At 34.4% G+C, this 14726-nt stretch overlaps 1 protein-coding gene across 7 annotated transcripts in view; it reads left to right on the forward strand.

The window, feature by feature from the left end:
- Positions 1 to 14726, forward strand: part of LOC134801579 (voltage-dependent calcium channel type D subunit alpha-1-like) — a 43084-nt gene that overhangs the window by 7901 nt on the left and 20457 nt on the right. For 4 of the 7 annotated variants that reach the window (XR_010145700.1, XM_063774188.1, XM_063774191.1 and 1 more), the window contains exons 10-26: positions 223 to 374; positions 927 to 1140; positions 1562 to 1682; positions 3167 to 3255; positions 3435 to 3544; positions 4079 to 4111; positions 4446 to 4567; positions 4842 to 4986; positions 5534 to 5669; positions 6402 to 6565; positions 6695 to 6779; positions 8230 to 8337; positions 10286 to 10338; positions 12281 to 12418; positions 12887 to 13001; positions 13156 to 13286; positions 13527 to 13671. Coding sequence is in view for 6 of the 7 variants with exons in the window: in XM_063774188.1 (XP_063630258.1) it covers positions 223 to 374; positions 927 to 1140; positions 1562 to 1682; positions 3167 to 3255; positions 3435 to 3544; positions 4079 to 4111; positions 4446 to 4567; positions 4842 to 4986; positions 5534 to 5669; positions 6402 to 6565; positions 6695 to 6779; positions 8230 to 8337; positions 10286 to 10338; positions 12281 to 12418; positions 12887 to 13001; positions 13156 to 13286; positions 13527 to 13671 (2061 nt within the window). In the remaining variant the exon portion in view is untranslated. Of the gene's footprint in view, positions 1 to 222; positions 375 to 926; positions 1141 to 1561; positions 1683 to 3166; positions 3256 to 3434; positions 3545 to 4078; positions 4112 to 4445; positions 4568 to 4841; positions 4987 to 5533; positions 5670 to 6401; positions 6566 to 6694; positions 6780 to 8229; positions 8338 to 9184; positions 9293 to 10285; positions 10339 to 12280; positions 12419 to 12886; positions 13002 to 13155; positions 13287 to 13526; positions 13672 to 14726 lie in introns of all 7 variants that reach the window. The other 3 variants (XM_063774190.1, XM_063774193.1, XM_063774192.1) reach the window with 3 other exon arrangements.

Here is a 14726-nt window from a genome sequence, read left to right on the forward strand (position 1 = left end):
AAAAAGTAAAATTATCTTGGTCTGACTCTACGAACATTGGTATACAACTCTGGAACAAATACATGTGATGACAACACAAATAAATGCCCTTGTCAGAATTTGAACCCGGGACCTCCTTCTTCGGCGGTCACTGCCGATACCGACTAGACCAGGAGGCTGTCAAAAGAGCTCGGTTCGTAGTCCCAACAATTCAACTATTGATAATTGACGTTTCTATTTCAGGGCTATTTCGTTTCTCTTTTCAATCGTTTTGACTGCTTCGTCATGATATGTTCGGTCTTGGAACTGGTGCTCACGGCGACGGAAACCATCCCACAGCTGGGCATCTCTGTGTTACGCTGCGTTCGGCTGCTCAGAGTTTTTAAAGTTACAAAGTAAGTAAAATATCTACTACTATTTCCGTTTCAGATTCCTATTTTATACTTTACGCTTTCCCCGTCGCCTCAAGGAACCAAGGATTCGTTTATTATATCTTAAAATGTTTAAAGCTTATTTGTACTATTAAACGGGTCAGCCCATTGACAGGACACTCAAGAGTAAAATATTGGTAATGCTGAGCTAAATCACCATTCTCATCAAAGGAAGGAAAGGAAAGGACGGGAAAAATAAGGAATTAAACATTATTTATTAAGAGCCCATTGTGTCCCACTGCTGGACTAAGACCCTTCTTTTTCCTCTCGTCTCGGCTTAGTGCTAAATTTGGCCAGCCTCTCAAAAAGGAGTCCAAGTTATCCCGCCATCGCCGACAAGGTTTGCCAGATCGTCGGTTCGACTCGTGAGGCTCCCACTCCGTGGTTATTTTGGCTCACAACTCAGCCAGCATTCGGCATGACTAGCCCTGTATCCCACTTCAAAAATGAATTGATAATGCCAGTCTTTTTATTTTAGGTTGTATTTTTATTCATATTTATTCCTAATATTTCCAGGTACTGGCGCTCTCTCTCTAACCTCGTGACCTCTCTCCTCAACTCCATCCAGTCCATTTTCTCCCTCCTTTTGCTGCTGTTCTTGTTCATCATGATCTTCGCGCTGCTCGGCATGCAAGTGTTCGGAGGAAGATTCGAGAGTTACGCTCCTGAGGAACCGAAGGAGCGGCATAACTTTGATACATTCTGGCAAGCTGTGTTGACAATGTTCCAGGTATGTTTATGTTTTTTAAATTAGAATTGAACAATCAGTCTTTGCAGCACCAAAATAATCCATTTTCTATTTATAACTCTTATAACATAATTTCAACCTCACTCTGATGTAGGTACCTACCGTTGGCAAGTTTCCAAAATTGCGAAATTTTTACCAGGAAAATTTTGCAATACTCTCAGATTTTTGGAGATTGGAATTGCCCATTTCCAAAATGAAAGTTTCCTTTATTTCTTGTGATTTTTTCCTGAAGTTTCTAAAAAAATACCAAGTTATTGGGAACTTTTCTCGACTTATACATTTGTACCTTAGATCCTAATAATCTACTTAAACTTATGGGGAAAAAACGTTTTTGGTGAAATTAATACCAATGAATACAATATTTTGGAATGATTCTTCTGGAAAATATAATTTTATTTGACAGATCCTGACTGGTGAGGATTGGAACGTCGTCATGTACGAAGGTATTAAAGCATACGGCGGCGCCGGCTCCTTTGGAATGATCGCATCTATTTATTTCATCATCATCTTCGTCTGTGGTAATTGTATCCTTTATAAGGCTGGCCTTAATTTTACATTAACGTACAGAAGCATAAAGTAAGGACACTAAGCATGATTTTACATTATAGCACGCGCATAATTATATTGCTCTCCTGCTCGCACAGCGGCGTTGACCGTGGCAATGATGCACGTGCGATAGAGATAGGAACAGGTGGGTCAAAGTACAAAATTCTTCGCGCTTAGCGTCGTTACTTTAGAGTTAGACACTAAAACCATTATTGACATTATTACTATACACTTTGTTGTTTAATAAGTACGACTTTAGTTTTATACATTAAGTATGTCACAAATCAAAGACCGGCAATTATAAACAATTAAAAGTTGAAAGGCCATAGTCGGTTTTCCATAGTAAGTTGGCCCTTAAACCAATTTGATTCGGGTTTTTTTTGTGAGTACCTCTTATGGTGAAGGATATTTTTGCTGAGTATCAACATCCTATTAGTGACAGTTTTTGACTTATGTTTTTTTATTTTTTTTTCTTTAATGTAGTGTTTTTCAGGATGTATTCAAGCGATATGCTTATTTTTTTTAATAGTGTTCTTTATTTAGGTATGCATGGATACTCAAAAAACGAATACCAGTTGTCATATAAAAAAAAAATAATGAAGGGAAAAATATTTAAAAAAAATTTTTAATGTCGTTGTGAAGTAGCGACACCTCTAATTTTTTTTCTAGTTGTAGGCCAGACATTGGCCTATTACTTGCCTAAATATCAAAATTTTCCAAACGGTACTTCCTGTCAAAAATTAGCAATGTGTGTGGTCAGGTTCTGTATTCAATCGGTGTTTTTCAATGTAGTATACAAACTCTTCGATTATGTTTGCGTTTTCTTATCAGGTTGATTGTATTTAAGAGTAAAATGCCAATGACAACTTAATGTTTGTATACTACATTGAAAAACACCGCGTGACTGCAGGACTTGACCACACACATTGCTATTTTTGACAGGAAGTACCGTTTGGAAAATTTTGATATTTAGGTAAGTAGTAGGCCAATGTCTGGCCTACAACTAGAAAAAAAATTAGAGGTGTCGCTACTTCACAACGACATTAAAAAAAATGTTTAATTTTTTTTTCCTTCATTTTTCTTTTTTTTTTTATATGACAACTGGTATTCGTTTTTTGAGTATCGATGCATACCTAAATAAAGAGCACTATTTAAAAAAATTAAGCAAATCGCTTGAATACATCCCGAAAAACAATACATTAAGGAAAAAAAATAAATAATCATAAGTCAAAAACTGTAACTGGTAGGATGTTGATACTCAGCAAAAATATCCTTCACCATAAGAGGTACTCACAAAAAAAACCCGAGTCAAATTGAATTAAGGGCCAACTTACTATAGAAAACCGACTATAGCCTTTAATTGGCTTCTGAAAAAAAGAAGTATGAATGCTAGCAGAGCTGCAAAGGTATGTAATAACTGAAATATTGTTGTTATCCATAAGATTTTCTTAACAAATATCAGATATCCTGCTGAACGTGTTCTTGGCTATCGCCGTCGATAATCTTGGAGATGACGACGATGATGAGGAAGAAGTCAAGAAAGAGCCAGAGGTAAATTTAGTTTTTTCATTGCGAGTATGTTTTTATAACGTTAATATTAGGAAAGTTATTTAAGTGCTCCTAACTAAAATCCTACTAGTAGTACATTACATTTAATAGAATAAAAAATATGTTCAGAATTTAAACAATATAAAATGTATTTTAAATAAACCAGTAAAATGTAATCGTAGGGAGCAGAAGATAATCCCGAGGCAGGTAATCCTCAACTTGACGAAGATACAGAAAGAGGAGAGACAGATGATGAATATGTAAACGAAGAAGAAATATATTCAGATGAGGGGTAAGTAAAAATATTTAACATGTAGAATAAAATGAGGAGGGAGGTACAAGGAAAGGAAAACCAAGGAAAAGGTGGATGGACTGTGTGAGAGATGATATGAAACGAAAGCAAGTGAATGATGAGATGACGAGCGACAGAGAGGTATGGAAGAGAAAAACATGCTGCGCCGATCCCAAGTGAATAGGACCAGGGCAAGAGAATGATGATGATGTACTTAAAACAAAATTAATCCTTATCATTTAAAAGTTAAAACAATGATATTATGCATGGAACAGGAATCTTTTGATGACGACGTTTCCACACATTTACAGTCAGCAAAACTATTAGCTTAGCACCCTTACATACAAATATGTATGTGTATGTAAATATGTTTGCTGGTATGGATACTAGGCAAAGCATTTTTTCTGTCGAAACCACGTTGAAACACCACTCACCAGACAGTTTTAATGATTCCCTAATAGTAGATCGTTCTATTTAGCATAAAATTGATTCAGAACAGGTTCTTTATAATTTAAATTTCCTATTGTCCTTAAGCCGGCCTTACCAGAGGTATAAGAGAATACCAAGGTAAGAATACTTCGACTTACATCATGATATATTTATTTTTCGTGTTCTTAGATAATGAATAAGTGAATTATGCTGTTTTACACCTCACAAGTTCAAAAAAAATATCTTATAATTAATCAAAAATGCTCACAAAATTTTACAAGAATCGTTTGAGAAATATGACATGTAGAGGAGAACAGCTGGACAGACATAGAAAAGCATTTTTGCCCAAGCTGACACGGATGCCTCGCTTGCACTCGCTCGGCCAGCTAGAATCCTTACTAATATTATAAATGCAAAAGGTATACTCTAAAGTGAAAATAACTACTGATATTCTAGTTTATTACAATTACAGATCAGACCATGAATATGAAGAAACGGGATCAGAAGAAGAAGTAAATGAGCAAGACGCAGAAGAAAGGGGAGAAGCGGATACCGCTCTCGTTACTACGGAGAATCAACAGATCAATCAAAACGGTATTTTACAACCTTTAAACAAAACAAAATTTAGGATGACTTTTGGATCTTAAAACTAGAAACGTCGACTACGTTAACATTTATAAGCAGAAGCACTAGTAGTGCCAAAGGTATAAAATGACGCTTAGGTATAGTCCGACAAGAAATTGTCGAAAAGACGTAAAATGCATAAACATGGCAACAATTTAGTACTTATAACTTTTAATAATTATGTCATACAAAGGGATATGATTTTCTCACTCGCCACGTACTTTTAATGTTGCTCTCTTTACAGGGGATATAAAGAAAGAGCCGTCACCGCTAAAACGTCAACCCACGGCGTCCGCCCGTCCTCGTCGCCTCTCCGAAGTGGAAGTCAAGGACGAAGAGAAACCCATCCCTGACGGCACTAGCTTCTTCATCTTTTCCAAGACCAACCCGTAAGTTTTTATTTGGTGGCAATAAAGTTCTTTCAAGCCATTAATTCTGAAAAACTTTAGATGCCACTTAACCCTTTATAGTAGTTTATAGGGCACACTGAACTATATGGCAAAAATTACCATCTGATAACATAATATTTTTGTAATTGTTTCTTATGCAAAAGTTTTACTACTTGAAGGAGGCGATGATGCTTGAATCGTGTATTTTTAGTTTTTGGTAACGGAATGGAAATAAAAATCTTGGGACACTTTTTAATCCTATCAGTATCGAAAGACCTCGAATCTCGCGATTCTGAGTAGACATAAAAAAATCTTAAATCTAAAAAAGCGTACAGTTAGCCAGTCACAGTTAGGTCAGTCAGTTTTAAATAAAATGCCCAAAGTGCCTCCTTACTCCTCATATAGCATCTGTAGACTTCTTTAATGGGAGAGTATTAGCTGTTAAGCTTACGATTACGGGACGGATGAAGTAAACGTAATTGTTGGAATAGTGAAAGGTTGAGTCTTTAATGATAATTTTGTTAAATATTTAATGTTTATCCAACAGCTTCAGAGTGATGTGCTTCAACATCCAGAACAACTCTGTGTTCAAAAACATCATTCTGGTTTGCATCCTGATCTCCTCACTGATGTTAGCTATGGAAGAACCAGTGCCAAAAAATGAGAATAAACCCACAGCAGAAGTGAGTTCCTTCGCTTTACGAACCCGAAGGGTGACATCATGATTCGCTTGCCCTTGTCCCAGCACTTAACATCCCAGCATGATCTTTTCCTGCATACCTCTCTGTCGTTCATCAAATTATCAGTCATCATTCACCTGCTTTCTTTTAATACCATCTCTCACGTGATCTATCAACCTTTTTCTTGGTTTCCTTCCTTTTACATCCCTCCATATTCATTCGAGGTCACCTCATATTGTGCAATTTTACTTGTGAAATTTTGAGTCATCCCTCCTTTTCATATGTCCGAACCATGCTACGCTTTCGGGTCTGTGATAATTAGTAATACTGCTCTATCTTTGATAAGGTAACTTTAGAGTAAAAAGAGTATTTTGTAAATAAGAATCACCTGAGACAACTTGTACTGCTTTTCACATCAACTATGAGGAAATTGTTATGTTCCAAAATATGTATTATTTGACCACAAAAAAAAAATAGTATGCAAGAAAGAAAAAATCGTGTCCTACAATAGAAAAGTACAACTTTGATCCTTCCTAGCAGGGAAGAAAAGTTCCACTTTGATCCCTCCTAGCGAAGAAGAAAAAGCCCTTTTTCGAATAGGTGATGTGAAAAATAACTTCGCGATATTCACCCGGTTGTAAATGTGATTATGTTAAAATCACTTTACCCTCAATGCTCCATCTTGATAATCCTACTACTTCTACCAACTCATGACTCATGTTTATTACTTTTCAGGCTTTAAAGAAGGTGGACTATTTCTTCACGGCCGTATTCACCTTGGAACTTTGCTTGAAGTTGATCACCTATGGGTTCCTGTTCCATAAGGACGCTTTCTGCAGATCCGCCTTTAACCTCCTTGATCTACTGGTGGTTGTAGTGTCCTTAGTATCCCTTGTTGGGTAAGTTTGTCTGTAATTTTTTTGCTAATTCTTCTAACTCATATTTATTGATTGTATACTACAATTAGGTTTATCAATGATCATTAATTAGCTAGGTATTAAATTGAACATTTTTTTTTGTTGTTACAGGTCTCAATTCGGCTTTATAAAGATTTTAAGAGTGTTCAGGGTTTTAAGGCCACTGAGAGCTATCAACAGAGCCAAAGGCTTAAAGGTCAGTTGTTTTTATTAGTTATTATATAATGGTCTATATATAAGTAATAGTCTTTTACGTGTTAGAACGGTCTTGAATACGGATGTGCAAATTGTGCAAGTTTCCAAAAAGTCGTACAAGTTCTCGACAGGAAAATTTTCCAAGGAAACAAAATAAAATCATTTTGGAAATGGAGAATTTAGATTACTTTACGCAAATATGAGACGTTTTTGAAGTTTTAAGTGGAAATTTCTCATTTTTGGAAACTGTCCGACGGTACATCAGTAGTCTGTGAAGAATGATGCTCCTCAATATAGGGAAGCGGTTATCTTAGATCATTTGTCATTTCAATTAAATATTCAATAGGGTTTTTGACTGTATTTTAAATAAATTATTTTACACCATGCATGAAATAATGCACCAGAAGATTAATAGAGAAACGTAGACAGCAGTTATTTTTAGACACAATTTAAATTTTAAAACCCGTAGGTATAACACTATAAAGAGTAGGTAATTTGATTGTGACGTCACATGCTAGTATTTCATATAAATACCATAGTAGCAAAATCGTTTTGACAGTTCGAAAAAAGAAACTGACTTGACTAGTAGTCAAATACCCTATTTTTGTAGTAATTATTCATATTTTTAAAATCTGTAATTTTCTATATATCTCATCATCGTTTAGTCAACAGCTACCCGTGTTGAAAAAGGTGGTAGAAAGATGAGATTGTGTCAATTCAAGTTAAAGAATCCGTTACTAAAAAATATAGAAATAAATTATTATGTGTATAGTTCATAACAGTATGATTTTTATTAAGCTTAGAATAAATTTAAAAGTGGAAAAATCACTGTCTTGTGTGAGACTTAAACTCACGGCCTGGGGTGGGCACTCCAGCGCTCTGCCATCTGAGCCACCAAATTCAATTTTTAAATTTATTCTGAGCTTTGAGAAACGTTTGCGAACGATAATTGATACTATTATCAATTACCGTTCGCAAACGTTTCTGTTTGTTAAAAATTTGTTAATGATTTTTATGTTAAGAGATAAGGACAAAGGGATTTTATATAAGGTGTATTGGGGTAAATTAGAAAACGAGGTAACTTTAAAAATAACAATTATCTACTAAACTAGAAGCACTTTCTATTGTAGAAACAGAAAGAGAGTAAGCCTTGCAGTGGTGTGGCTGTTGGTCAAAGTATGAAAAGCTTCTGGTTTATTAGATATCACTGATTTTCAAAATTATCTCGTTTCTGAAGTTATCCTAATGCACTTTATACGTGGAATTTTATGTCAGACTTCTGTTATTGACTTTATAATTTTATTTTGTGAAAACCTTGTATTTCCATGTGTAGGTATGATTTTTAATGACAGTCGACTTAATCCCTTGGCCCTACACAATTTTTACGGTTCAAAATTTTTGACCAAAATTTCTGACACACGATATATTTTTAAATTTGTTTAAATTTCTAGCACGTAGTTCAATGCGTGATCGTTGCCATTAAAACCATCGGCAACATTTTGTTGGTGACAAATCTTCTACAGTTCATGTTTGCCGTCATGGGCGTGCAAATGTTCAAGGTAGGGTAAAATGGTAATGGTTAAAATGTATTCACAAAAATATAAAAAAACAATCGCTAAATTTTTACGACACCTTTGGGTCCCTACAGACACTAATAAAAATTATTTATGTAATTCATTTACTGCCCCTCAAAAATACGTGTTTTTTTACACACAATCACCTGATTTCGTTTTTTATGTGTGAGGCTTTGATCGTGCCATTTTGGAAATTAGAATACTAACATTTCTTTTTGCTTCGCGTGTGAGTCCAAAAAATTCGCTAACATATTAAGCATGCCATATTCTTTTCATTTTTTCCATCAGCCCAAAGGTGTTGCGTGTATTTTTGATTGGAATTTTAGATTTTTTTGGACTCAAAACGAGCTTTTGTGTTTTTTTTTGCCCAAACCGCCCTACCTTGACATTTACGCTCATTTACTAGGAGAAAGGTACTTGGTTTAACTAAGTGTTTTTGGTCTTTTTTAAAGCTTACAAGTCAGATCAGGACGCTGGCAAGTTAAATAAAAAAAATTAAACGAATGTTTTTTTCGAAACCAAGGACTAACGTGAGCCGTGTATGTAACATTTTGAAATATTTTTGAATTAATCTGTTTTTGATTTTTTTTTCTACCCAAATGTCAACACCACGACTACACATTGGATCACACGCTGACAATGTTATTAAAAACCCTGTGATTTTGGTAAATTTTATGTTGAATGTACTAATACCTACTCAAACTATACCTATACTCTTTAAATGTGAAAATTTCTTGAATTTTTATTGTCGAATGTGGCCCGTTTTTGTTTTGAATGTTGATTGTTGCACATTTTTGTTAAATGCATCTTGTATTGCGTTATGTCTGTGTAGTACGTAGTGAAATGTGTAATAGCTTCCATTAGATCTATTGGGAATATTTTTTTAATAAATCACATATTACAGTTTATGTTTGCCGTTGTAGGAATTCAGTTGTTTAAGGTAACATTTAACTTTTATCTTCAATATTTCACAAAAAATCTTTATTGTTAGGACTTTTGCTCTTGTTCTATTTAAATTTTGTAGGCATTTTAGTACTTGGTTAGATGTATTATAATTATGATAACATACGGCATGGGACCTTTCAACTACGAAGACACTCGAAAAGTGTTGGGTACGTGAGGTTATTTTTTTATATTTGATAAAGTTGAGAAGCAGGCGGCTTAGCACGGTCGCGTTTTTATCCCTTGTCACCATGCCTGTCACGTTCTAACAAGTATATAAGTGCGAAAGGGACGCGCATAGTGATAGTCGATAAAAATGGAACCGTGCTGAGCCCGCAGGTATTTGGCATGATAAATGATAACGCTTGAAAACTTTATATTCAATGATACAGTATTGGTACATAATATAGTTAAACCAAGATAAGTCTGCAACAATTTTGATAGCACACACAGTGCAAGTGTTATTTCATACGTCATAATTTCATAGAAGTTTGACGTTTAAAATAACACTTGCATTGCGTGTACTATCAAAATCGTTGCAAACAATCTAACTCTGCGGATTCGCGTCACGTCGCCGACATAGTAGACCTTTTTGCAGAATGCCTTTGACCGGGTAGTAAAATGCCTATGAATTAAAAAAAAATGTAATACGTGTTGTTACTGTCGTGTTTGGTTTATAGAAACGAGATCATGTGACTTTATGATTACGAATTACTTTTTGATTAACGACAAAGATGAAATACAAAGAAATACATACTCAGATCGAATTATAACCAAATTAGAAGTAAGTAATGAAAAGGAAACCTATTTCATAATTTATGGGAAGCAAAGCTTTTTAGTTTTACTGACATTTTAACGATACGAGTATATTTATATGGAACTGTTTGAATTTCTTTGTATTAAATCTTTGTATTTTTTAATAAAGCATGTGCATATATTTTTATTTAAAGCCAATATATTCAAAACTTTTAATTTTATTGTATTATTTCAGGGAAAATTCTTCTTTTGTACCGATTCCACAAAATTGACAGAAACTGAATGCCAGTAAGTATTAATGTATTTAAGTTTAACGTTTTTTTACTTCAATATTACCTTCAACAAATTAATGATATATTATAATTTTGAGCAAGTTGGTAGTTGATGATATTTATACACATGACAGGAATATAATTAATAACATTTATTTTATACAACGACAAGAACTGTAACGTAAACATATGAATATTCAAAAAAAAAATTAAACCTGACAATGATCATCTTTCTGCTTAATCGATCAATCACACACATATAGTTTATTTTAGTTGTAAAACTTTAATATAATGCTTTATCCCTAGTTATTTATTTTATTAAGGCTACAAATATAATGACCACCAAAAAATACTTTGGTACCCTAAATAAAAAAATCATGCTTACCAAACAAAATAACTGAACACCAAAAAAATAAGGCCTAAAAATACAAAAGTACCACCACTTTAATTACGACTGCACTTCAAATTGTATTCAAATACCAAATATATTGAACGATCACCAAAAATCATTAATGATCACCAAATCTTGAAGACCAAATTAATGCGATATTTTCACCTAAATAAACCACTATGATTACCAAAAAATTTATATATATTACCAAATAAAGTAAACTGATGCCAAAATTACTAGCCCCTCCCGCTCAACCCCCCGTAGCCCGCACCGCATACCTACCTAACCTAATCTACTTTTCTAGTAGCATTTCGTTATGCTACTAGAAAAGTAAGTTAAACTGCTATCAGTTAAGTGGTTAGGTTAGGTTAGCACTGCGACCCTTACAGAAACGAAATGGTACTAGAAAAGTAGGTTAGGTTAAGTTTCAACTGCTACCCATACAGATACGAAACGCTACTAGAAAAGTGGGTTAGGTTAGGTTTGAACTGCGCCCCTTACAGAAAAGAAATGCTACTAGAAAAGTGGGTTAGGTTAGGTTTGAACTGCGACCCATACAGAAACGAAATGCTACTAGAAAAGTGGGTTAGGTTAGGTTTGAACTGCGACCCTTGCAGAAAAGAAATGCTACTAGAAAAGTGGGTTAGGTTAGGTTTGAACTGCGACCCTTACAGAAACAAAATGCTACTAGAAAAGTGGGTTAGGTTAGGTTAGAACTGCGACTGTTACAGTAATAAAATGCTACTAGAAAAAGGTGACGAAGTGGATTAATTAATTTAATAGGATAACGATATATTAAATGATTGCACATTTTTAATTAAAATGTGGTTACAATTTTGTGATCATTTACTATTTTTGCGTTTACAATGATTATTTTGGAGCCATTTGCTTTAATAGGATAGCAAGATTTAAAAATTTGGTTATCATTTTACATTAAAATGGAGTTCTAATTTTGGTGTTCATTTACTATTTTTGGGTTTACAATGATTATTTTGGTATCATTTTCTTTAATAGGATAGCAAGATGTAAAAATTTGGTTATCATTTCACATTAAAATGGGGATTGAAATTTGGTAATCATTGACTATTTTTGGGTTAATAATGATTATTTTGGTGTCATTTCCTTTAAAAGGATAGTAAAATGTAATAAAATTGGTAATCATTTCACATTAAAATGGTGTTATAATTTTGGTGATCATTCATGATTTTAGGGTGGTAAAATAGATTTTTTTGGTATTAAATTTTACTAAATCTGGTGATCAGTTAAATAGCAGCCTTTTATTAACCGTCATCATTGAAAGATAATAATATTACTAGGTATCCGCAATTCAAAATACAATTACAAAACATAAATTATAAATGCTTCATTTTTAATTATCTTGTATAACACGCATATTATTATTCACTTGATAAATATTATCTTACGTTTCAAACAGTCGAGGAAATAAAAATTAAATAAACAAATATGATGAATTGATGACTGTACCATATTGTAAAAAAAAGAAATAACTTCCTTCAATTGACATCCTTAAAAAAAAATATAATAGATTATTTAATGAAAATTTTAGGGGCACGTATATTATATATACAAATAACGAGCCTGAGAGGAGGGAACGAATATGGAAGGAATATAAGTGGAACTTTGATGATGTCCTGAGCGGGATGCTCACTCTATTCACCGTATCTACATTTGAAGGATGGCCAGGGTAAGAAAGAATTTTAGGCATTCGGCCTTTCTAAAGCAATTGACTGCGATGATCATAGAAATCTCATTTCGATATGAAAATACTAAGATCTTCATACCTGATATTGCCTTAAGTAAAAGACTTAAGGTAGTATCTTGTGCGTCCTCATATTTCTACTATACCTACTTAGAACATGAGCAATAATTTATACTTAAATAAAATCCAGTTTCTGTAAAACTCGGAGTGCCGCAGGGTTCTATTCTAAGCCCATTTATATTCTTGGTCAAAGTAATAACTAATAAATGATTAACCTTGTAAGTATGTAGTACCATTTGCTGATGACATCAAATATTTTCAAAGTTGACCTAAAACCAATTTTAAAAGTGTCCTTGTAAGAAGGCGGTAGATAAAGTTACTTTTATCTAAGAGTCCCACGCGCAGGAGGGACATTTTAAAGTTAACCCTGATACGCTTACACGATTCTTCCAGTTTACTGTCAGTTTCAATGGACTCGCATAAAGAGGACGAGGGCCCTGTAGAGAATTCGAGACCATTGGTTGCGTTCTTCTACATTAGCTACATAATTGTCATCGCTTTCTTCATGGTGAGTAATTTTAACATTTCCACTTTAATAGAAAGTTAGGCATTATACAAAAGATACAAAGTGGATTTTGGAAAATGTATCGGTTTAAATGAACTTGCAGAGACGACAAGATTGACGTGATAACGTAATAACGATAACACTATTTTAATTCCAGGTGAACATATTCGTTGGTTTTGTCATAGTGACGTTCCAGAAAGAAGGAGAGCAAGAGTTTAAGGATTCACAATTGGAAAAGAATCAAAGAAATTGTTTGGAATTTGCGTTAAAAGCAAAGCCAAGTCGGAGGTAAGAAGTAAGGGGTGCTGGGGTGTAGTGCTCGAATATTTTTTTTCCACTGACTCCGGTCCTGGGAAGCTTGGGTAGCCTCCTCCCACCCCATCCCAAATACACCCAGCTCTTGCTCCACAGAACGGCGCCAAGTAGATTGAGGGCGACCATGTTTCCGTTTGCCGGGCATCTTATCCAAAACCATAAATTGTTATTTTAAAATCGAACTCATGGTCCGTTGCCTTATTTTTTGTGCAGATACATTCCAAAGCATCGTATACAGTACAAAACGTGGTGGTTCGTGACGTCAGAGCCGTTTGAGTACTTCATATTCACATTCATCGTGATCAACACGCTGGCCCTCATGATGAAGTTCCATGACGCCAAACCTTGGTATCAAACGGTAACTAATACAATATACTTTGTGTTTCTGATCAGCCGGCCTAGCCAAGGTTACAATCGCTATCGCTTCGAAAACGAAAAGCTTTATGTCTCTCTATCACTCTTCCATATTAGTGCGATAGTGATAGTTGCGTTTCGATCGCTTCGGAGCGTGAGCGATTGGCATCTTGGCTACACGGCCAGGGGCTTAGCCTTGATGACAAACGTACAACAAACGCCGATCGAAAAGAAATAATGTATAGTGGTGACAGATGCAACGAAAAATCACGTGATTATTTCCATACATTATTTCACTTTGGATTAGCGTTTTCTATCACTGATTGTGACTTGGCTAGGTCGTATGGGCTTTATTTATTGTATATTGTGTTTAATAAACTTTCTACATTTCTCATAAAGTGACAACTGTTAAAATTATCCTATGAACTTTTGTTCATAATCCATACTTACTACTGATACTTGATATTATAAAGTGTGTCTGTCTGTCTGTCTGTTTGTCTGTTACCTCTTCACGCTTAAGCCGCTGAACCGATTTAGTTGAAATTTGGTATAGAGATAGTTTGAGTCCCGGGGCCGACATAGGATAGTTTTTATGTCGGAAATCATCCCTGAAGAGAGTGCAAAGGGGGGTGGAATTGAAAGAGTTAATGCATTGCCTAATAATTGAAGTAAGCAATGCGCGAATTAAATTATTGCTATTAGCATTATCCAGGCGCTATACCTACTTTAGCTGCTGTCACTAATTCCACGCAGACGAAGTCGCGGGCAAAAGCTAGTAGTGTTATAATGTTGTAAATACCTTCTACAACAAAAAAATTATGAATTTGAACTATAATTTGAAAACTGATATTAATTTCGTCATAATTGTAGTTACCTATTCTATGGAATACGTGTGATCTTCAATTTAAACAAGAATATATCCGATTATAATTAATTTCACAAATTAACTTCGGTGACATATTTCTTAATTGTATTTTTTGTTAAACAGAAAATTCAAGAGTGTTTGTGAATGGCAATTCTGTTAATTGCGATTAATATTCTGTTAATATTTTTCTTTCA

The sequence above is a fragment of the Cydia splendana genome, chromosome 22 (assembly GCF_910591565.1).
Source record: "Cydia splendana chromosome 22, ilCydSple1.2, whole genome shotgun sequence".
Lineage (NCBI taxonomy): Eukaryota > Metazoa > Arthropoda > Insecta > Lepidoptera > Tortricidae > Cydia > Cydia splendana.